General features: G+C 45.1%; 1 protein-coding gene across 1 annotated transcript in view; it reads left to right on the plus strand.

Moving 5' to 3' along the window:
* The first annotated feature begins 531 nt into the window (after positions 1–531).
* The window catches only part of CCDC83 (coiled-coil domain containing 83), a 46115-nt gene continuing 21635 nt past the window's right edge, over positions 532–25011 (plus strand). Inside the window, exons 1-5 of the mRNA XM_077842148.1 lie at positions 532–622; positions 6438–6558; positions 19293–19377; positions 22501–22669; positions 24542–24709. Of these exons, the coding sequence (XP_077698274.1) occupies positions 6473–6558; positions 19293–19377; positions 22501–22669; positions 24542–24709 (508 nt within the window). The 5' untranslated portion in view covers positions 532–622; positions 6438–6472. The remainder of the gene's footprint in view (positions 623–6437; positions 6559–19292; positions 19378–22500; positions 22670–24541; positions 24710–25011) is intronic.

The raw sequence follows: 25011 nt of genomic DNA on the forward strand, positions 1-25011 counted from the left end.
CTGCAATACTGGTGCAAGAGTTGGGTCGGCTCTTCCCTCACCCTCACCAATTCCTCAGGAGAATCTGTGAATTCCCACCCGGGGGGACAATTCTGACCCCCTGAGAGGTGTCTGTGGCCCTTTCTGTTGCTGACCTTCAGCAAATCACAGAAGAGTCTGAAAGCAATTTTGGCAGGCGCTTGTGCTTGGCCCCAACCCTGCTGCCTCCTGGGTGGGTACAGAGGGCCCTGCCTGGGGGAGCAGGTACTGAGGTAGGGAGTTGGGGAGATGCATGCTCCCGGCACAGCAAGGCAGGTAGCTCTGCAGATGCCGTTGTCCTCCATACGAAGTGTGTGGGGGGGGTGGGATCGGGGTGCTGCAGAGCCCCCCAGAGCCCGACTACTCGAATGGGGCGGGGATTGTCCCCGCCGCTCCCCGCGGCAGGCTGCAGCTCCCGCACGGGCCCACCAGGGGGCGCTGCTTGAACGCTCACGCCACAGCGGCGGCGGCGGCGCCGCAAAGGGCGCGGAGCGGGTGGGGGCTGAGGTTGCCCCAGTGACCGGGGGAAGTTTGGGCTGAGGAGCCCGAGCGAGGCCGGCCGCGGAGCCCGGGAAGTGGGGGCGCCCCAGCCGGCCAGGCCCGGGTAACTGCCCCGCCGTCCGCCTGGGCCCGCGGCAGCTTGGGCGGGGGGCGAAGGGGACCTGTGGGGCCGGGCGGGGGCGGGGGGAGGAGGAGGGTCAGAGAAGCGCCAGGGTGGGAGCGGCCGGGGGTGCGGGTGGGTGACGGCAGTGACGGTGGTGGGGGTGCGGGTGGGTGTTGGTGACGGTGGCGGGGGTGCGGGTGGGTGACGGCAGTGACGTGGCGGGGGTGCGGGTGGGTGATGGCGGTGGTGGGGGTGCGGGTGGGTGTTGGTGACGGTGGCGGGGGTGCGGGTGGGTGTTGGTGACGGTGGCGGGGGTGCGGGTGGGTGACAGCGGTGGTGGGGGTGCGGGTGGGTGTTGGTGACGGTGGTGGGGGTGCAGGTGGGTGACGGCAGTGACGGTGGCGGGGGTGTGGGTGGGTGACAGCAGTGGCGGTGGCGGGGGTGCGGGTGGGTGTTGGTGACGGTGGCGGGGGTGCGGGTGGGTGACAGCAGTGGCGGTGGTGGGGGTGCGGGTGGGTGTTGGTGACGGTGGCGGGGGTGCGGGTGGGTGACAGCAGTGGCGGTGGTGGGGGTGCGGGTGGGTGTTGGTGATGGTGGTGGGGGTGCGGGTGGGTGATGGCAGTGGCGGGGGTGCGGGTGGGTGTTGGTGACGGTGGTGGGGGTGCAGGTGGGTGATGGCAGTGACGGTGGCGGGGGTGCGGGTGGGTGACAGCAGTGGCGGGGGTGGGGGTGCGGGTGGGTGTTGGTGGCGGGGGTGCGGGTGGGTGAGAGAAATGGTGTCTGAGGTGCAAGTGGGTGTTGATGACAGCTGAGGGCGCGGGTGTGTGACAGCACTGATTGCTGCATGTTGATGGTGACTGGGAGTGTGGTGACAGCAATGATGGGTGATAGCACTCACAATGTGGGTTGGTGCGTGTATCTGGGGGTGCAGGTGGGTGTTGGTGGTAGTGGTGGGTGTGCTGGTGCATGACAACAAGGATGGGTGGGGGTGCAGGTACATGTTGATAGTGGCTGAGGCTGCAGGAAGTAGACCGTAGTGATGGTAGAGGTTTAGGAAATAACAGTGGAGACAGTACGGGACTATGGTTGGGGGCACAGTTGTGTATGACAGGTGGGAGATGCAGAGCCTGTGATGTGGTCGTAGAGTGTGAGGGTAACTGACAGTAGTTGAGGGAGCAGGTTGTGTGTGACAGTGTTTGAAGTGTAGTGTTAGTAGTGGGGGGCACAGTTGATAGGGATGGTGGCAGTGATGGTTAACAAAATTTGGATGTGGGTGATAATCATGCTGATGGTCACAGTGATGGGGTGTGTCATGAGTGTGATGGTTACAGTAGTTTGGCTGTGGTGGAAGAATGAGTATTGCTGATGGGTGGGGAGATCACAGCAGCAGGAGTACTGATTGTAATGGTGGTGGTGGTGTTAGAGCTGTGACTGAGGTTATGTCTTCACTACCAACGTTAAAGCGCTAATGTGGCTGTGTAGTCGCGGCATCAGCCCTGGGAGAGAGCTGTAGAAAAACCACCCCCACAAGGGGAGTAGCTACCAGCGGTGGTGCACTGTCTACACTGCCACTTTATAGAGCTGAAATTTGCATCACTCGGGGGTGGGTGTGTTTTTTCACACCCCTGAGCGAGAAAGTTTCAGCACTGTAAAGTGACAATGTAGACAAGCCTGACAGTAGTTTGGGAGAAGATAAATAAATCTTCATCGTTCTGTAAATTTTCTTCTTGTCTTTAAATCTGTAATCAATTCTCAGCCCCCAGAAATGTATCCTGCTCCCTCTCGTCTATGTATTTTTCTTTGGTTTGCATTATCTATTAAATGTGTTATTACAGTATGTTATTTACCTTGGTCTGGCCTGGAGGCCTGTGTGATGTTCGCCTCACTGAAGGAATTTCACAGATAAATCATCGAGCTCAGCTGTGGCTTGAGCTTCAGAAACAAGCACTGCCAAAAACTTGCTGCTTGAAATACTTTCTTGACCCCTGTATTCCGCACTAAGCATGGACGCATGGAATCCATTTAGAGCAATACCCAGAGACCATAAATATGGAAGAGACAGGGAGGAGGTGTGGGGGCGGGGGAAGAGAACGATCTGCCATTTTCTATTTCTTAGGAAAATCATTACAGTAGATGCACAGATGGAAAAGGCAAATGGTTATTTTTTCCCCCTTTGATTCTGTATTGTGAAATGAGGATGCCCAGAACCTAACTTGATCTTGCCTGCATTTCCGAACAGGTTGTGCACCTGTGTGCTTGGGCTGGAAGTTCCAGAGAAGCCTAAGAGAGTCAGGCATCCACTTCCCATTGAATTTCAGTAGAATTTGAGCACCTAACTCAGTTAAGCCCCTTGGAAAATTCCAGCCTTAAAATCAGCACCCACCGCTCTCTTTATTTTTTAAATCTCTGCCTGTGACCAACATTGAATTTGATCAATAAAAATGAACTTAACAAGTAATTGCAGGGGGGCTGTAGGCATACTAAGGACAGGTCTGCTGATCAAGGCCTTATACCTAAATTGGTTCCTGGGTCATGGTGGTTTCTTCATGTACAGCAGATGTTATGATGCTGCAGCAGACACATCACAATGTGGTTCCATAATGCAAATATTTACTACTGTGATGCAAACATGAAAGTGTTGATCTGGGCCCCTTTGGATAGGTCTGCACAGCATATGGCTGCAAGGATCCCAGCCCAGTCATGTGTCCCTGCTGGGAGTTTGAAGTTTCCAGGACTAGACTCTTACAATAAGAATTAGCTGTCACTGTTAAATAATTAGCTGGGGATGGGGACGGGTGGCTGCCTGGTCTAAGCATTGGATTTGAAACAATCAGCCCTTTCCTCGAACCACATAATCATAACCAGCAAAATTGACTCAGTCCTTCAGTGCAGGTAGATTTTCTATATGCAGCTTACTCAGAGTCATGAAGATGTCTTTGAATAAAACATCAAGGAGGAGATTTTTCAAAGGCATAAATGATAGGTTCCTAGCTCCCATTGTCTTGTCCAACCCTAAATCTGCCTCTCTCAGATTTCCAGCCTTCTATCACTCTCTTTAAACTGCCCTTGTGCACGTGCCCTTTACCAATCTACCTTCTACCAGCGCAACCAACTACTATGCCAAACAATAACCACTCATATTGGGGGAAAAATAATCTTACAAAAGCTGGAGTGTAGACTGGCAGGTTGCGTGGTCTGTGGTAAATAGTTTTTGTAGTAATAGTAAGCTTGGGACCTATGGGTGGAGGACTAGACAGTGTCTAGAATTAGGTGGCTTAAGTTCATTTCCTTGTTTTAATGCACTTGTGTTGGGTATGCTGTGCTGCTTCACAACAATTTTTGTATGTGTTAATTTTAATGGGAAACAGCCTGTCCTATTGTGGAGGTGATGGTTGTGACTCGGAGTTAAGGCTGTATCTAAGGAGCTGGTGTGGGTTAGAGAAGCCCTGATGCTTAAGCCACCTGTTCTACCCTTTTGGGTCCGGCAGAGCTATGTCCACTGCAGGACCAGAGAACCTAGTCTGTGCTGTGTGTAATGGCATTAGTTCTGTGGACTAGCACTGACTAGTAGCAACCTTTGTTAAAGTTTTTTTTTGTGTTAATTAACATTTGGAACTCAAGCAGCTGGGCAATTTCATATTAAAATGGAAATACAGCTGAAATGTAATAATGAAGAAACTCTATAGATGTCCTTTCCTTGTGATTTGTTTTTCATATATGTATGCTATCAGCCTGTCAACAGAATCGCTGTCACTTTATTCCTGAGGTTGGCATTGCAAGACAATACATGTAGGGATTACTGTTGACATGCATATATATCCCTTCAGAAAGCAGTTTTATTCCCAGCTCTGACAATCAAAACCATGTCAGAGATACAGCAAACATTTATAGTTCTGGGAGAATATAAGGAAGGGGAAGAGAGATGCGTACTAAGAAGTGAGCTAGAGCTGGCCTGATGAAAATGGACCTGAAACAGAAGAAAAATGGCTAGAAAATAAACAACTGCTGGTTGGATTTGTGTGAATGAAATAATTCCAATACTAAGGAATGCAATTACTAGTTGCTACATAGGCCCCAGTTCAGGACAGCACTAAGTACATGTCACTAGAACGTAGGCACGTGCTTAAGTGCCTTCCTGAGAAGGCATGGACTTTACCATGAGCTTATGTATTTTCCTGAAATGGCGGCCATAGCTCCCCACTAGCATGAAAGGCCTGATCCTGAAAGCATTTACAATTGGGTCTAGTGCTTACTGCCATAATTTGTTCTGCTTAAGTCAATGCAACCACTCATGTTACGAAGCACTAGCAGTAGTATATATTTGTAGGATTTGGCCTTTATTTACTAATGGGACTCTGGGCCCAGTCTTGTAAGCCCTTCTATATGGTTTGACTAAATAACCTCTTGAGGTTCCTTTGAGCCCTACTTTTTCAGGATTCTGTGACTGAACTGAGGTCCTAAATTTAAACTTTATAAAAGCAGGATTTTTCAAAACCTAAAATCAATAGAAATGTTTTTATATAATTATTGTTTAAAATTTCCAGTCAACATTACACATTTTTTTGCAGTGTTTGAAACTCAAATCCTAAAATATTGGATTAGAATGTGAGATTCTGACAGTGAAACCAAATAGAAAAATAAGGTGAAATGGGCTCATTTTCATTGTCCAAGTTGAAATAAATGCAAAAAGTATGTGTGTGTGAGAAGCATAAACAATGAAAAAGTATATTAGATATTTAACCACACAATTACAGAAGTGTCGGACTGGAAGTGACCTCAAGAGGTCATCTAGTTCAGTTCCCTGCACTCAAGACAGGACTATGTAATAATGAGACCATTCCTGACAGTTGTTTGTCTAACCTGTTCTTAAAAACTTCTAATCATGGAGATTCCACAACCTCCCTAGGCAATTTGTTCCAGTGCTTAACTACCCTGACAGGAAGTTTTTCCTAATGTCCAGCCTAAGCCACCCTTGCCGCAATTTAAGCCCATTGCTTCTTGTCCTATCCTCAGAGGCAAATGAGAACAATTTTTCACCCTCCTCCTTGTAATGTACTTTAAAACTGTTATCATGTCCCCCTTCAGTCTTCTCTTCTTCAGACTAAACAAACCCATTTTTTTCAATCTTTCCTCAGAGGTTATGTTTTCTAGACCTTTAATCATTTTTGTTTCTCTCTTCTGGACTCTGTCCAATCTGTCCACATCTTTCCTGAAATGTGGCTCCCAGAAATGGACACAATACTCCAGTTCAGGCCTTATCAGCATGGAGTTGAGCGGAAGAGTTACGTCTCATGTCTTGCTTACAACACTCCTGCTAATACATCCCAGAATGATGTTTCCTTTTTTTGCAGCAGTGTTACACTGTTGACTCATATTTAGCTTGTGATCCGCTATAACCCCCAGATCCCTTTCTGCAGTACTCCTTCCTAGGCAGTCAATTCCCATTTTGCATGTGTGCAATTGATTGTTCCTTCCTAAGTGGAGTACTTTGCATTTGTCCTTATTGAATTTCATCAGTTTACTTCAGACCATGCTGCTATTTGTAAACATAGGTAAGGACATTTGTTTTCTAAACTACTATTTTACCTCACTAAGTAACTTTTTAATATTAGGTTTTTGAAAAAATAACCTATCTGAAATTGAAAAGATTTTTGGAAAAGTGATTTGTTTTAGCCTGTGATTTAATATTATTTCACTATTTCTCTTTTCGCTGATAAAACATCCACTTTTTCAGAGCTGTTTGTTGCAGGTGCCACAGCCAGGTAAGAATATGAAGTTATACAGATGATTAATTTCCCTTGTTTGTTTTTCTTAGGTATGTTCTAAATTCCAGAACACGTGGCATAAAACATGGGAAAGAAGAAGAAAAAAGGGAATCAGGTTGGGCAGTTTAAAGAAGCTAGACCATCTTTCCCAGAAGCCTTGCTCGCTTTTCAGTATGTTTCATAAATTTAATTTCTCAAGTTGTATAAAACATATGTCACATGTAAAACAGATAGCAAATAGCACTTACCTCAGCCAGTCGAAATATTTGCTGTTTTAACACAGAGAAATGTGATTGTGATTTTTTAATAACATTTTGTGATACAATGTACAAATTGTAAACCCGTGCATTTGGGAGAAAACATTTAAAATGGGTCAAACATTTTCTTTTTTCCTCGGGTTAGAAATTAGGAATTTCTCTTGCTTGAATTTCGTCAAAAAGTTTTTTTAAAGCAACATATCTATACACTTGTACATAATGGGCTTTTTGTCTGTTAATAGTAAATTTTTGATAAAAAAAATCTTGAAGTTGACATCTGGTTCTGGTAATTGTACACTTCTAGGATTTCCTAGACTTCACATGGTTATGAAGTCACTAGGCCAGATTCTCAGGGCTGGCAGTTTGGTCCCTTGGTGCAGCTCAGGGTGGAGCACAAAGGAGGCTATGAGATACCTTTACATCCCCTAAATCCTCATGCTGCCAGGCACCAGTCTGATCCCAAGAAGTAACAGAGCAACTTCAGGGCTGCTTAAAGTTGTGCCACTGCCAAGACCCTATGGGGGCCGTTCTGGCAGCTGGGAATCACATGAGCACAAGGGCACTCTCCTTGTGTCATCCTTAGGCTACCCATGGAAAATCCCAGTGACTTTAAAATAAAAAGCAGCCTTAATGGGGTAAATATCCAGCCTGCAGACGTTCTTCAGTGAACATAAAGGACCCAATTCTGATCTCACTTACAGCAGTGTAAATTAGAAGTTATTTAATGTAAAATCAATAGTTATGCTGGCCTAAAACCGATGCGAGAGATAGCAGAATGAAGGGCAGAGATTCCTTTTTTAAAGCCCAGTGATAAAGTTTTCTGAAAAGTTTCCAAGTTACCTTCTCTCTCACATATACCTCCATCTGGAATCCCAGTAAGTTTAGTGTGACTTTTAAACGCATTTTTAAAATCATATTTCAGAAAGCTTTTATTAGGAGATGCCAATCTCGGCATACCATGGACCTCCTTACTTATTCCCATTAATTCAATAGGAGCAGGATCCAGCCATGACACAATGACAACAAAAACCCTGATGGAGTCTGTTGAATCTCACAAATATACCTCCTAAAATAGATAATCTTGAAATGATCTTCCCCAAATCATAGACTCCATCCTTTTTCTCTTGTGCTCCTCCTGGACTTCTTTTCAAAAACAGATTCGGATTACTGTTGCCTTGCAGTTAATGAGTTGTCATTGCTTTGAAGTATTAACAAAGATCAGAAACAGCAACAAAATAATTCCTAGTCATCAGTGTTATTTAGCATCCTCGGTAGACCTAGAGCCCTGGGCAAAATTGCAGCTTTAACATTGTATGTAGCTCTGTCTAAGCATAATTGGACTACAGATAAATCACTCCAGGATTTGAGAAACAGATGGAAAGTTGGTTACAAAGAGACAGCATCTTTGGCCTTGCCCACACAGGAATCTTCTGTCAGGTTACTAACTGGTTAATGGCACATGTGGCTAAAGGCATTATTTATTTGCATTCATCACACTGTTAATAATTTGTTACTAACTGGTGAATTTTAAGCATGCAAATCCCCTGCTACAAACAATGTTCAGTTCCTGTAACTGGTTGGGAGCACATATTTTGCTTTGTGGCTGGACACCCCAACTGTGCCTCCGTAACTAAGTTGAGTCCTTCCTCTTCCCATAGCTATGCAATCAGATATCCCACAAAATCTTGTCAAAATGTACAATCCCTGGTTATTATGGATAACATCTTCTGATGGCACAGAATCCATCAAGACCAATAGCATATTTAAAGGCCTGTTCACAGTACAACTTTGAATTGAATCTGTAAGTGGTCACTGGCAAGGTTGGCTCTGAAGACAGTTTGTAGCTCCACACTTCCAACTAGGTTAATCAGCATGACAGTTAACCGTATTTTTTCCCTGCTAGAGGCATATCTGGCACTTGGTTGCCTTCTTGTAACCAGTTCAACACCCTATTCCCTTTTTCAGTAGAGATAGGCCTCCAAAACTGTGTTTGTGTAACCAGTGTGATTGATCTTACTTCCTAGGGAAGGCATCCCAGCATGCCTTGCTCCCTGTATCTGTCTGCATGTCCTTTAGGCATTCTGTTCTTTGTTGAGGCAATAAAAGATAGCTGAACAGATTTCTCCAGCATGCATGTGTATGGATTCAGGTAACCTGCCTGGTAGGTGTGGCCACACAAACACAGATGTCATGATGGCAGAAAAAGCTGCTGTGTGGACACAAGCTAAACAGTGTTACTTGCAACCAACCAGTTATGGTGACCATACCTCTAAGTTACACAGTTACGGTTAAAGATTGCAGTTGTGGACATGGCCACATGGAAAGTTCCTTCATTGTAAGCTACTTGCACTGGGAAAATCTGCATGTTTGGCAGCCCTCTGTTGACTTTGAAAATGATGGAGGGAAAGCCCTATAGTGAAAAATGTTAAAGCAGAGGAGAAGAAGGGAGGAAAGAGGAGAATATACCAATATGTTATTAAATAACCTGACTTACTTGCTGTCTGATTTTTTTGGAAGATGAATGACAGGAGAACAAGTTAATATTTAGCTCTGTGACTTTTATCACATTTAATTTGAAAGGAAAACCCCCCCAGCGGCAGGCAAACATTGAACAATTCACATCAACATTTGAAGAATAACAAGTACTAGTTCAATGTCTGGAAAAGGAACACAAGGCCATCAGCAGAATAGCAGATGCCTACAGATCGAGTGTCTTTTGCCAGAGTTTGCAGGACTTTGTGTAGGGTTTCTGTAGTACTGTATGAACTTTATTTAGCATTTTGCAAGGGGCACACTGGGAGCTCCCGTAGAGTAACAGACCAGATTCAGCTGAGTTAAGATAGGGATGAATGTGACCCAATAAATCAACAAACAAAGCAATACAACATCCCACTAAAAACAGTCAAAATATGTTATTAGGATGAGAAAAACAATAGCTTTCTTGTCAGTTCACAGGTTTGGCAGTTTCAGCATCCAAATAGATGACTCATTTGTCAGGAGAGTCTTCCATTGACATGGGAATTGCACTAATTTATTTTTTAATCTCCTAATATCATAGTGGGAGATATGCACATCTTATTTTTTTCCTCGGTACCTTTGTAAATCAGACCCTTAACATCTGCTTCAGTTTTCTTATTTGTAAAACTGAGCATAATAATATGTCTGAACCTACCTCTCAGATGTATCTTGAGGATTAATTTGTCAAGTGCTAAAAAACTTCCACATCTTCTTTTTCTCCCTTGGCTTGAAATTTCCTAATGTTGCTGTTCATAGATTTTTGCTATTATTTGCATCATTAATAGAGTTTCCTAATTCAATGATAGTATCAACTCACTTGTGAACTAGTGGGGCCTGGTGATGTGCCACCCGTGAGTTACCAGACTATTTTGGTACTGGATTTTAGTGTGGTTTAATACTGCTCTCTACGTATTATAAAATATTGCATGCAATTTACATTATTCCAGAAAAACAGTACCGAAGAGATTGTTAATCAAGCATGTTCATTAGCTCTTTGAATCTGACATTTTAATGGACAGCCCTTTCAGAATAAGAAAGTTACTTATAGTAACAACAAACCCTGAAAATTTATTCTACATCTAGATATTTTTTATACTGAAAAAACAGAAACAGAGACATTAATACCATCATATCGGCCAGTCTTGAGGTCCCATTGAAGCTTCCTTCACCCATTATGATAGAAATTAAGATCAGCATCAATGTTCAGAATAGCAAAATAGACCTGAAGAATTTTGATAAAAATGAATGTAATTTAAATAGTAAATTAGTAAACAATGGGCATACCATGCTGCCAAACCATAATCTCTTTGATCTGTAGTACATTTTTACTGTAGCCAAAGACTCTTCCATGTCTTCAATGTATACTTTCCTCTTAATATCCTTAAAATGTTTAAGAGAGGATCTGAAGAATACCTTGGAGCAGATACCCAGAGTGGCATATTGACAGCAGAGAATGCAACACTGATAACTTGTAACTTACATGACTAAATCCCTGCATGATTCAAAGATCAAACTTCTTGAGGGAAAATATCTCTATTTGAATAAATACACACTAGTAGGAATGGGAAAAAAAGAGAATGATACTTGTTGGAACAGTAGAGGATCTAAGGGTAATTGGTTACACATGTCTTTATTTGGCCTCAGGGTAAGACAGTTCTGGAAAGAGGTATGACATAGATTAAATATGGTTTTGGAAATTGACATAAGTAGTAACCTAATATATTTAATATTAGGAGATTTCAGAGCTTGAGAGAGTTGGCTGTGTCTACAGATTTCTGCCGGTGTAGCTATGTTGGTCAGGAATATGAAGAGATGAGATCCCTGACCAACACAGATGTGCTGAAAAAAGCCAGTAGTACAGACACAGCATATGCTGGCAAACCTGTACTTTTACTGGTATAGCTTGTTTCACTCAGGGGTGTATGCGTGGGGTGTGTGGAATAAGATATACTGATAAGAGCACAGCTTTGCTGGTGTAAGCTATGTTCACACCAGTAATGTTGTATGGGTATAGTATATCAGTATTCCTATATACTTGTAAAATACTCTTACTGTAGACATAGCCTAAGGGGAACCACTGGAAAAAGTTGTTTTTAAGAGCAACAGCTGTTACTCAGTGGATAACCAAAAAATAAAATAAAATGAGTGTCATCCATCAAGAGGTATGAATGTTGTGAGCTGGTTCACTGTGCTAGGCTTATCAGCAAATTCAGAATAAATTACTTTTGAGGTCTGAGCCTGCATTTCTTTTTTATTCAGAGCTCCCCTGGAAGCTAACAGAAGTGTGTATGAGCAAGAAATACTGCATTAGGCTCACTGGGCCAGATTTTCAGAAGAGTTCAGCATCAAAGCAAGTGGCCAGATTTTCAGAGTTCAGAATGTTGCATGTGGAGCTCTCTTGAAAATCTAGCCATAAGTATTACAGTGGGAGCTGCTGGGTGTAAAGCATTTTTGAAAATGTGGCCCCAGCTATGGAAACAGAACCCTTGAAAATGTGGCCCAGTGTTTGCATGATAAACTAGATAACTGAACTACTATGCCTGTCCTTTATCGGTACAGTCAATACAACAGAATGTTTTACTTCAGCATACCAAGGTGCTTTGCTGTTAGCCCTACAATCAGTATGGTTTATTTATACTCCTCATCCCTCCTCTTTCTTTCCTGTAGAAATAAAATTGTAAAACAGGAAATGCAGTTTCTTAGGCCAGTGCCACAGGGAGACTCATGAAGCTGTTCATCAAGGTTTGGGAAGTTCTTCTTCAAGTGATTGCACATGTTCATTCCACTGTAGGTGTGTGTGCACCCCATGAACAGTTGTTGGAGTTTTTTTCCCTCAGCAGTATCCACTGGGGTGTATTGAGTGCCCTCTGTCACCACGCACTCTGCATACTGGGATAAGAGGGCGTGGCCACCCCTGATCCCCCTCAGTTCCTTTTTACTGCCAGTGGTGGTTGTTGGAGCAATTCCAGACTTGTTAAGTCACGTGCTTCCCTCATTTTTTTCTGTAGAGATCCTGTCTGTTGTAAACTACTACTACGTTTTTAGTGCTAGGTTTGTGTTCTAAGTCTTTGACCACTTTTTATCGTTTGATACTGGGATTGGTAGTGGAACGATGCCTCGTTTGCCAGGGTTTCAGTTCTGCCAGACCTGCATTAAACCCATGCCGGTCAGCAACCCACTCCCACCCTGCTTGAAATGTCTGGGAGGATCCCACATTAGTGACAGATGTCACATCTGCAAAGGATTCAAGCCCTGCTCCAAAAAGAAAGAGGAACGAGAGTCAAGTGCCTGCTCATGGAGGCAGTGTTTTGCCCACTACCAGAATCATCGCACAGGGAAAGCATCCCAAGTACATCAGCTTCACTATGGAGCGCTCAAGAGATGTCTATGGCTCCTCATTCCCATTCACCAGTACTGAAGAAAAGACTTAGGCCTTCCTCAGGTTTGGTACGTCTCTTGACTATGTCAGTACTGAAGTCAGACAGAGGTGGACACTCTACAGAGCATTCAGGGAAGTGGCTGTTCCAGGAACACTCCTCGTCTCCCAAGAGGGGATTGCTGCCTCCGGAGCCTCTGCCAGGTGTGCCAAGGCAAGCCCCTGAAGACTTTTGCAGAGCCATCAAACGGTGCCACTCCCAACCATGCCAGAGGAATATGCAGCTGCATGGGACCTGCTTAACCTCTCAGTAGTGGTATAACTGGCAGGTAGAAGGTCTGCAGCTGATACTGATGTCTACAGCTCATACCTCACTGCCTCGAGATTCTGTAGTACCGCAAAGGACCAAACTTCCGCAAAGGACCATGCTGTTGATAGGAAAGCCTCCAGTGATTTTCCTGGCACCACCATCCCCAGGCTCAGGCTACCTCTCACAGGCCAACCTAGATCTGCCCCTCAGTTGTCAGAAGTATCTGACTTTTCTTCTTTGGACTCAGAGGTGAGGTCATTTGTGTGCTATCTGGGATGGAGAAAATACCCCCCATTAGAGACTTTGGGACCATAGGCCGTGCAGCAACCTCAGCATTCACCTCTTTCAAAGGGTCAATGGTTCAGGCAAAGATGGGTTCCAGACCCATACCAGTGGCTGTACTGGACATCATGAGGCATCCCCCCTCCAGCTAGGACCTCCCCTCAGTCATCTCACTCGTTATCATGGAGAGTGCAGAGAAGATATCGGCACTGAGTGAACCATTCTACAGGAAGTGGTACTGAGACTGGTACCAAGCAGCCAGAAATCACTTGGGCAGCTTCTCCACCACAAGTCATAGACCAATCACCTCAGATGCCTATTGCTTCCTCATCCTCATTACCAGACGAGGCTATTGAGCAGTCAAGTGACCCACCACTGCCAGAGAACCATAGGGCTCATCAAGATCTTTTAAAAAGAATTCCTCTGTACTTAACATACAGGCAGAAGAGGTGAATGAAAGTTCTCACAAGTTGGTGGACGTTCCTGGCCAGGGGTGGCTTTACCAATTAATGAAGCTACCATGGAGCCAGTCAGGGTTCTTTGGTTGACACTCTCCTCCTTGCATTCCAAAGCAAAATGAGCTGAGAGGACATATTTTGTCTCCTCTAAAGCCTATGAATATTTTCACTCTCATCCTCCCACCCCTCCAGTTTCTCTTGTGGTGGCAGCTGCTAATGAGCAGGAAAAACAGCACAACAAGCTTCCTCACCGAAAGGCAAAGAATCAGAGACTGTATTTGTTTGGTCAGAAACTTTATTCCTCAGAAAGTCTGTGACTCAGAACTGTAAACCAACAGGCACTCCTTGACCCTTATGGAGAACATTATAAAATTTAAAAACAAGTTCACAGAGGTCTGTAGACAGGAGTTTGCAATAATGGCTGAAGACAGAAGCTGGTTTCCAGAACTACTCTCCAGGACCGTTTGGATAGCGCAGACTCAGATGCTTGAACCCTGGCACCAGCTAGTCCTATGAGAATGTATTCATGCTTGCAGTCATCTGGAGGTCCAACAGACTATCCAGGACCTCCCTTCTGACGGTCTCTTGCTGTTTTCAGAGAAAACAGCAGATAGGCTTCATAGCCTTAAAGATTCCAGGGCAACACTCAAATCCCTTGGAATCTATACCCCAGCGATGAAAAGAAAACAGTTTTGTCTGTAGGCACCAGGATTTTGTTCCCTGATCCCAAGATCCACCAAGAAAAAAAGGCACGGGTTATAAGAGGTGCCCTCAACCACACTTCTCTTCAGCATTAGTGGGATCATCCTGTACAGCTGACTTTTCCAAAGAGGCATTTGATGGGTTGGTCTAGGGCAGTGTACCAGTGATCATAGTTCCATCAGTTTCTCATCTTTTGTTTACCAGTTTATCCCACTTCCTAAGTGCTTGGACCCACATCACATCGGACCGGTGAGTCTTAAGCATGGTGGAACTGGGATATGCCCTCCAGTTCATTTCTAAACCCCCTCTTCCCATGCACCCCACTTTAGAGAATGTCCTTCAACGGGAGATCCAATCTTTTCTTCAGGCAGGGGCCACAGAGGAAGTTCTGTGGTACCTCAGGGGGAAAGGCTTCTATTCCCGCTACTTCCTTATCCCCAGAGCAAAAGGGGGTCTCTTTTAGATCTAAGAGAGTTGAGCAAATTTCTGAAGAAATTTTAGAAAATTTCTAAAATTCTGCATGGTTACCCTAGCCTAGATTATTACTTCCCTGGAACAGGGGGACTGGTATGCTGCTCTTGACTTAAAGGATGTTTACTTCCATGTCACAATATGCCACAACCATTGGAAAATTCTCAGATTCATGGTGAATAGTTGCCATTATCAGTTAACAATAGTTCCATTTGGTTTGTCAGCTGCTCCTCAGGTGTTCATGAAGTGCATAATGGTGGTGGCAGTGCATCTACAAAAATTAAGTGTCCATATGTTACAGTACCTGGACAACCTCATTGATCAGAGGTCGGTCTGAAACTCAAGTCCTGTCCAGCATATCCACTGTCCTGTCCATATTCAACATGCTGGCGCTCGTAGTAAATTGGAACAAATCAATCCTGAAACCAGTACAGACAATAGAGTTCATTGAGGAGTGCGAGTGTTCATTTTGTCATCTCTAGATTGCTGGATGGGCCCTCTGAAAGTTTGCATAGGGGTTCCCTTTTCCCCTCCCACTGCCAAGCCTCACTGTAGTTACAGATGTGTCATCCCTGGGTTAGGGAGCTCATACCAGGTCCCTGCAGACTCAGGGTCTCTGGCCATCTTGAGATCTAAAGACTCTCATAAATGTTAGGGAGTTAAGAGTGGTGCATCTAGGCTACTTGGTCTTCCTCTTCCACATAGTAGGAAAGAATTTATTAATTTTAAGAGAGAATTGAACAACCATGTTTTACATAAACAGGCAGGGAGGGGCATGTTCAACTCAGCTGTGCCAGGAGCCAGTTTGTCTCTGGGTTTTTTGTACAGCTAAGTTCATCTCAGGGCTGCTTCCCTTTCAGGAAAACAACACGTTAGCAGATCTGCTGAGCAGGTCCTTTGCTGATTGCCACGACTGATCACTGTATCCAGGTCCATCTTCCAGCTCTAGGGGACTCCCCAAGTGGACCTGTTTGCAGCAAGAACCAACAGAAAATGCTCTCAGTTCTGTTCATGGGAAGGGATCAGTCCAGGCTTACTAATAGCTGCTTTTCTTTTATCTTGGAAGAATTTCCTCCTGTACACCTTCCCTTCGATTTCTTTACTGCATGCACTGGCACAGCTTCGTCAACACTGGTACTCAACCTTTCTAACCTTGTCAGTTGAGCCTCCGCTGTCTCTCCCCTTGGATCAAGACTTAATTTCCCAGGATCATGGGCACCTGCTCCATCCCAGCTTCTGAGCTCTCCATCTGACAGCGTGGATGCTTCATAGCTGACACCCTTTGAAAGGTCCTGCTTGAAGGACCTTCAGAATGTGCTTCTGAATAGCAGAAACCCCCAAACTAGGAACACTTATCTGGCTAAGTGGAAGTGCTTCTCAATTTGGTCTCGTTGGAAAGGTGTATCTCCCGAGTGGGTACTCCTGAACCTTGTACTGGATTATCTTCTAGATTTAAAACAGACTTTGCTATTAGCTCTATAAGAGTGCATCTGGCAGCTATTTCAGCCTTCCATGTCTCAGTGGATAGTAAATCTCTTTCCTCCAACCCCATGGTCACCCAGTTCCTAACAAGCTTAGTCAGATTGTACCCACACATACAAGATCCCTCCTTGGGATCTGAACTTAGTCCTAGCAAAGTTGATTGGACCAGCCTTTGTGTTCCTTGCAACTTGCTTTCTCCTTCACCTCTCTATAAAGATAATATTTCTTGTGGCAGTTACCTCTGCCAGAAGGCTGGACGTGTTGAGAGCCCTAGTTTCAGAGTCTATCTCTTCCCTCATCCAAAATTTTCCCGAAAGTAGTCTCTGATTTTCATGTTAACCAGGCAGTCAATCTGCTGACATTCTTCCAAAACCCCATATGCGCAGGAATGAGGAAAAACTTCATTCACTGGATGTGAGAAGGGCTTTAGTTTTCTACCTAGGGTGCTGTCCTTTAGATCCTCCACACAATTCATTGTGATTGCAGACAGAGCTAAGAGCCTACAAGTTTCCATGCAGAGACTCTCATCCTATATCTCTTTGTGCATTTGTTTGTTACCAACTGGCTAATATAACCCCACCAGCTAGAGCAGGGGTCGGCAACCTTTCAGAAGTGGTGTGCTGAGTCTTCATTTATTCACATTTAATTTCGCGTGCCAGTAATACATTTTAACATTTTTTAGATGGTCTCTCTCTATAAGTCTATAGCCTGGGGTTCCGTTCACCTAGGCCGGCAGCAGGCTGAGCGGGGTCTGCGGCCAGGACCTTGGCTGGCAAGGGGCCAGCAGCCAGAACCCCAGTGCTGAGAGGGGCCGGTGGCCGGGACCCCAGACCAGCAGTGGACTCAGCCCACTGCCAGTCAGCCCGCTGTCGGTCTGAGGTTCTGTCTGCCGGCTGCTGCCAGCCAGGGTCCTGGTTACCGGCCCCGCTCAGACTGCTGCCCGTCTTGGATCCCTGTCCTGCCCACATAGAGTAGGTACCTACCTTCTCCCTGGTTCTAGCCCATTCTCTTCCTCTCTCTCTGCACTGAGCTGAGGGTGGGAGTGCACTGAACACAGGGCTGGGGGTGAAGGAGCAGGCTGGGTGTTGGGGTGTAGGGTCTGGCCAGGAGCTAGAATGAGGGAGGGGGCTCAGGGTTGGGGCAGGAGGCTTGGGTGTGGAGTGCTTACCTGGGCAGCTCCCATTTGGTGCGAGGGGTGCAGGTGGGAATGTGGAGGGGGGGTGCAGGAGCTCCCGTTTGGTGCTCAGGGTGGGGGTGGGACTGTGGGGTATGCAAGAGTCAGGGCATGGGGTGTGGGGGGTGCAGGAGTCAGGGCTGGATGTGTGTGAGGAGGGTGCAGGAGTCAGCGCAGAGGGCTGGGGTGTGTGAGGAGGGTGCAGGAGTCAGGGCAGAGGGCTGGGGTGTGTGAGGAGGGTGTAGGAGTCAGGGCAGAGGGCTGGGTGTGTGAGGGGGATGCAGGGGTCAGGGCAGAGGGCTGGGAGTGTGTGTGTGGTGGTGCAAGGGTCAAGGCAGAGGGCTGGGGGTGTTGGCTAGGGTTGTGGGGGTGCTCCCAATCCCCTGCCCAGAGTGGCTCAGGCAGGGGGCTGGAGGGGATATGCCCTGATTCCACCCCCTTTCCCCAAGGCCCCGTCCCCACCTCTTCTCCGCCTCCTCCCCGGAGCGAGCCCGCTGCAGCTCTTCTTCTCCCCCTCCCTCTCAAGGGCCATCAGCTGATTGGTGGCAGGGAGGGAGAGGAGGAGGAGCAGGAACCCAGCATGCTGGGGGAAGAGGCAGGGGTGGGGGGAGCTTGCCTACCCTGCATCAGTAGCCGGCAAGACCAAGCTTCTCATTATGCCATTTCCCATTATACCAGAGAGTCCCGGTTTCAGACAGGTTGTCTTATAATCACTGTTCAGTTAGACTCCCAGCCCACCTCCATGTGAGTTTGCTTGTGAGTCGCCTACAGTGGAATGGACATGTGCAATCACTTGAAGAAGAAAAAAATGTTACCTACCTTTCTGTAACTGTTGTTCTTTGAAATGTGTTGCACATGTCCATTCCACAGCCCACCTGCCTTTCCTCTCTTTCAGAGTCTATCTGGTCTGAAGAAACTGAGGGGGTTTCGGGCAGCCCCGCCCACCTATTGCAGGATGCAGGGGTGTGTGTGGCACTAGAGGGAGCTCAAGCCATCCTGACTGGTATTGCTGAGGGAAAAAAATATATGACAACTGTGCCTGGGGCATGTACACACCTACCGTGGAATGGACATGTGCCACACATCTTGAAGAACCACAGTTACAAAAGGATAGGAACTGGTTTTTTTATTTAGCAATCAGTGGCCACATGCTAACCTCTGCTGTGCAAATTGTGACAGGGCTGGTGAGAACAGCAAGCTTGCTGTGTACTCTCCATAGCCTCCTGTCCGCAAACATCAAGGAAGCCCTTCCACGCAGTTGGGGAACAGCCTTTCTGCATGATCACGGCTGGTCTGACTAAATGTCTGCCCAGAATTTTACTGCAGGCCAAACCATTACATAATTCCCTCTTTTGCAGTTACAAGTTGTGTGTGTATGTGGACATGCATATGTTTGCGTGTTTCAGTGCAGCCCACCAGCAGGGAATGCATAGTTTGTAAGGTGTTCAGGAAGCCGAATCCCCAGCTGTTTCTACAGGGAGCAAACTCCAGCCCTTGGCAGGACAACTTAAAAGAATCTGTGAATAGACACCCATGGAGTTTCCCACCTTCCACTCAAAATTCTGCATTGAAGAGGCATTGGCCTATTAGGGAGACAGCATGATCCTGGGAATCACCTGACAGAGTCAAGAGACCTGGGTCCTACTCTTGACTGTGTCATTGGCTCACTGTGTGATGCTGGGGAAGTCACTTAACTGCTCTGTGGCCCAGTAATATGGGAATAACCATGCTTACCCACCTTAGCAAAGCAATTTGAGATCTACAGGCAAAAAGCACTAACTAGTATTTGTATCTAACTTACTTTAAAATAACTACTCACTCTCTCTTTCTTCTGTAGCTGTGTTATGACTCTTCATACATGCTTCTTTCTCCTCAGAATTCAGATAAAAGAAGAGGCAATTAATCAGCTTCTGTTTGAACTAAAGCAACTAAAAGAAAAGAACAAAAAATATCATGAAAGAGTAAGTAAACATGCATCTCTCTCCCATCTCATGCTCTCTAGTATATTTTAGTTAGTAAAGCTAAATCATTTGTCATGGTAAACTACACACTTACTGTAACTACAGTATTTGTAGCAATTAATATTTTGCAAAGCCTATTTTGAAAACAAGGTTAGTGAATCACTTTATATGCTTAAGGAGGTATAATTTTGTCATTCTAAATTATATGTAACAAAATGGAGTTCTGCTCTAAAAATAACTAAAAATGGTTTGCATGGGTATAATGATTTGAAACTTAGTAAACAATTCTGTGGCTCTTGCGCAGGAAGAAGTAGAATCCAACTTCCTCTGTATTACCCATGCTGGCTGTGCAGGTTTAGGAGGAATAAAAATCAGTATGATCTTACTTCTGACATTTAAGTGAGCAGATAATGGCTCTGAATACAGATCTGTTGAATAACAAGGTGTCATTTTTATAATCTCTTCTGATGTAGTGGTGTTGCACAAATTAAAATGTGGGACTAGTTTGGCCTGCAGAACCTCAAATATAGTGAAAAATGAGGAAAAGAGCCCAGCTCAACTCTCCAGGCTGAGTTTGCAATGTTGCCAGATAGAGAAATAACTTACTTGTAAATTAACCACATTGAGTCACTTTAGAAACAAAGAAAAATGGAACCCCAGGGTGCTAATTTTATGTGGTCACTGTTCCAGAAGAATCACACTTCAAAGATAAATTTAGTACAAGGCCTAATTAGGTTGCTGTCAGAGCACAATGAATTTTGGACTCCAGAAATATATATAATGTATTGATCAAGAAAGACTGTCTCTCTCAATGAAATGAAAGAGTTGGACCTTGGCAATCAGTTTTGCAGACTAGACTTCTTCCAGAAGGTGAAGTGGACAATAAAGTCCCTATCCTCCCCTTGCCCTCTGTTTGTAGCACTTTACTAAGTGGTCAAGTGTGATTAGGCCACTGATTTTAAGTCTTCTCTTAAGAGAGCTGTAGCTTCATGTGGCTGCTGTTTCCCAAATTCCTGCAGCATCTATTCTCTTCCAGCTGTGGACTGCTGACATCACTGGGAGCAGCTAATTTGGCTCTGCTCTCCACCAACAGCTGTAGTCTCTTGTGATTTTCCCCCTAGTTAGCAGCCAACTCACGGTCTCTCATGGGACTCCTTTAATTTTTTAGTTCTTGGAGGATATTTTAGAGTATTCAGAGTAGCAGCCATGTTAGTCTGTATTCGCAAAAAGAAAAGGAGTACTTGTGGCATCTTAGAGACTAACCAATTTATTTGAGCATAAGCTTTCGTGAGCTACAGCTCACTTCAACTGATGCATAAAAGTAGAAAATGCAGTGAGGATGTTTTTATACACACAGACCATGAAAAAATGGGTGTTTATCACTTCAAAAGGTTTTCTCCCCCCACCCCACTCTCCTGCTGGTAATAGCTTATCTAAATTGATCAGTCTCCTTAGGGTTTAACAAGAACGTCTGAGGGGGGGGGAGTAGGAAAGGGTTTAACAAGAACGTCTGAGGAACATGGGGGGGGGTAGGAAGAAAGGAGAGTGATCACTTTAGATAAGCTATTACCAGCAGGAGAGTGGGGTGGGGGGAGAGAAAACCTGGATTTGTGCTGGAAATGGCCCACCTTGATTATCATACACATTGCAAGAAGCTGTAGCTCACGAAAGCTTACGCTCAAATAAATTGATTTCAGCAGGAGAGTGGGGTGGGGGGAGAGAAAACCTTTTGTAGTGGTAAACACCCATTTTTTCATGGTTTGTGTGTATAAAAAGATCTTCTGTACTTTCCACAGTATGCATCCGATGAAGTGAGCTGTAGCTCATGAAAGCTTATGCTCAAATAAATTGGTTAGTCTCTAAGGTGCCACAAGTACTCCTTTTCTTTTTGCGAATACAAACTAACACGGCTGTTACTCTGAAACCTACCCTTGTAAGGAGAGTGATCACTTTAGATAAGCTATTACCAGCAGGAGAGTGGGGTGGGGGGGGAAAAACCTTTTGAAGTGGTAAACACCCATTTTTTCATGGTCTGTGTGTATAAAAACATCCTCACTGCATTTTCTACTTTTATGTATCAGATGAAGTGAGCTGTAGCTCACGAAAGCTTATGCTCAAATAAATTGGTTAGTCTCTAAGGTGCCACAAATACTCCTTTTCATTTTAGAGTATGCTGCACTACCCTTTGTTTCCTTTAGCCTAGTTTTGGGCTCCCTCTTTTTTTCACCCTCATTTCTCTGGTCAGTTGGGCATTGATCCTTTGAGAAGCAGAGTGTCTCTGATGATTTCTGGCTGTGTATTTTATTGGATTCCCATTGTTATGTATTTGGCTTGTATAGTACACCTCTACCCTGATATAACACTGTCCTCGGAAGCCAAAAAATCTTACCGCGTTATAGGTGAAACCACATTATATTGAACTTGGTTAGATCCACTGGAGCGCGCAGGCCCCTGCCTCCCTCCCCGGAGCGCTGCTTTACTGCATTATATCCGAATTCATGTTATATCGGGTAGTGTTATATCGGGTAAAGGTGTACTTAGATCTCTCATGGTGTTGCATTGGGAGCAAACTCACTAAATTGGTAGCTGCAGACTGTTTCCAACTGGAGTTTGGGCGACATGATAGAGAGACATGGTGTAGTGATCTGGGTACAGACACGGGTACCAGAATACCCCGTAGTTCTAATTTTGACTGTGATGCTAATTTTTTTCTGTGGCTCTGAGCAAGTCATTTAACCTTTCACTGTCTTAGTTCACCATGTGTAAAACAAAGGTGATAGAACTTAAGTGGTATGTTGTTATAAGGTATATTTGTATGTTGCCCAGAATTCTGCTGAATCTAAGCGAATAAGTCAGTAATAAGTATTATTGTTAAAACGCAACATGCAGCCTATATTCTTAGCAATGGGAATATTGAGCAGACTAACAGTCATTTGTCTCCCTTTTCCTGGTAGTAACAGGTTTGAGCTTAGTTAGAAACTTCTGGGACTTACAAAACATCTTCAGCTCTACTTTTTTGCAAGGAACCATGTTGTCACAGATCCAAGTGATATTTCAATTTGTTACTCAGGAAGAGATTTTAAACCCCTTTTATTATGTATCTTACTCTTGTTCCTCTCATAGAATGACTATCTGAAGGAAGAACAGCTGGGACACATCCGCAGTCTGCTAAGCAACTTGAAAACACAGGACAAAGAACTAGAGCAAAAGGAGGTTGTAACCAGGGATGATGTAGAGGCAGCAATGAGGGAGAAATGGCAATATTTTAGGGACCAAGAAATACTTCTGAAAGGTGAGTAGTAAGTTAGTTATGCAAGTGCTGTTTGCAGTTTTCCATAGTTAGGACTGAGTTGAATTTTGCACTAAAGCAGCACCACCTAACCCCAGTCTGGTGTCAGGCTAGTGTCTTCCTCAGTTTCCCCTCACTCAAGTTGCATCTCCCAATCTTCCAGCTTGGTTTGATTGCTACAGTGTTTTGGCCAGCAAAGTCAGTAAAGAAAAATTCCCTGAAGGGTATCCACATTGAAAAAAATACAACGCGGCCTTCCACCCTCAGTGTCAAACTGGGAACAGCCCCCTCCTTCCTGAGGGCTTGTCTTTTCATCTGATTTCAGAACTCTTCAGCTTGCCCTCTGGAATCAGCTTTCCGCCCTTCCCTGGCTCTGCTCAGTCTCTTCCTTCAGACCAGGACCATCCCTAGGGGGGAGCGGGGCCGGGAACATAGGTGCTGAGTTTCTAATCTGCTGGGGGCTGCTCCCCCTGGCTCCGCCCCCATTCCACCCCTTCCCCCAAGGCTGCGCCCCCTGCCCTGGCTCTTCCCTGCCTCTTCCCACCCTTCCTCTTTCCTGCCCAGTTCTGCCCCCTCCCGCAAGCACGCTGCACCCTCACTCCTCTCCCCTCCCTTCACCAGTGCCTCCTGAGGCCGTGAAACAGCTGATCTGCGGCAGGCGGTAGGTGCTGGAAGGGGAGGGGAGGCGCTAATCGGCAAGGCTCGCCGGTGCGCAGGAGGCGCTGGGGGGAGGGAGAGGTTCTGATAGAGGGGCTCCTCCTCGCCCTCCCTCCCTGCCGCTCACCTCCCTATTTGCCTCCTCACCCCGCTTGTCTGCCCAAATCCCGCCTCCCTTCCCTCTTGCCCGGGGCCCCCCCTCCAAATTGTGGAGCCCAGGGCAGTCGCCCCGATTCGCTGAACCCAAGCGATGGCTCTACCTCAGACCCTCCTTTGGGGGGTTCGTTTGGGTCTCTTCCCACTTTCCACCAAGAATCAATTCCCAGTACTGGCTCTCCACAGTCCTCTGTTTTATCTCCACTACAGAAGGCCTGATTTAGCCTCATGACCTGCCTGTCATGTGACCTTGTTCATTTTCTCCACATGGCAAAGTGAGTGAGGTGTGTTACTGGTGGGACTGGATCCCTCATCTTCACTTAAGGGCCAGTCACCATGTGACACAGAGATTCAGCTTATTGGTTACATAGAAAGAATACAGCTTTTCCTCCCCAAAATTAAAGCACTTACTCTTTGAGTACAGAATGATTTGTCCAGGAATTTACAAATAAATCAGTAAATCAGTTTATTGGTTTGAGTTATAATTAATTTTAAATGATTCCTGTAAGAAATTAGACAACCTGTGTTGGTCCTTTTATGTCTCGAGTTATAATGGCATAATACTCTTCAAATTTTCAAATTTGACTCTTCAAATTTTCCATGTAGTTAAAACTGATTGAAATGTTGTGCACTGACTACATGTAGAGATTTTTTTTAAGATTAGTAGCCATTTATTGCTGTTATGCTTCACAGCTGAAAGTTTCTTTTTCCTCAGAGGCTGAGGAATAATGTTCTACTACAGAAATTCCCAGCACAGCCCTCTTTTGAACTGGCTGCCATTTCCTATTGTTCTTAGTAGGACTGGTGCCCTCAGTTAAAATGGTCTCTTTCAAAATGGCCATGGTCACCTATTGTTTCCAACCAGGTGAGACCAAGCTGCCGTCAGGGAAAATGGTGGCCCCTGAGAATATAGAGGGCCAGGATTTTGTAATAAATTGTAGGATATGAGATTTCCTCCTCCACTCCCATTGAAAGCTCCCTAACTGAAAAAAATTGGTACAAAATTGATACAAAAAATGACAGAAAAAAGGACTCACCCTTCTGGTTTTGTTATATTAATAGAGCTACGCTCCAAGATAAATGAAGTTGAGCATAAACTAGTGGTAAAACAGGCTGAGAAGGATTACTGGTTAGAGTACAGAAATGTGGGGAGTGGAGAACATGCCAAACAGATCAAGCTCCTAGAAAATGATATCCACGGACTCAAAGATGACGTTGAGCAAATGACAGGTCAGTTACGGCAAGGTCAATACAAGTACATATAGTGCATAAATAAGCTATAGTCTTCATTTGCAGAAAGTTATTTGTGCTCAGACTAATTACATCCATTTAAGATAAAATATTTAAACCTGTATACCTGTATGTAGGCAACTAAATAAAAGCAACTTACTTTTCAGAGGTGCTCCACTGAAGTCCAGGGAGCATTGCAGGTGTGCAATACCTTTTGAAAATTAGGCTTCTTTTACATAGGTGATAGATTATGGAGCCTAATTTTAGGTACCTTAGTTTGAAAGTGTTGGTTTGTGCTACTG

The sequence above is a fragment of the Eretmochelys imbricata genome, chromosome 1, assembly GCF_965152235.1.
Source record: "Eretmochelys imbricata isolate rEreImb1 chromosome 1, rEreImb1.hap1, whole genome shotgun sequence".
Taxonomy (NCBI): Eukaryota; Metazoa; Chordata; order Testudines; family Cheloniidae; genus Eretmochelys; species Eretmochelys imbricata.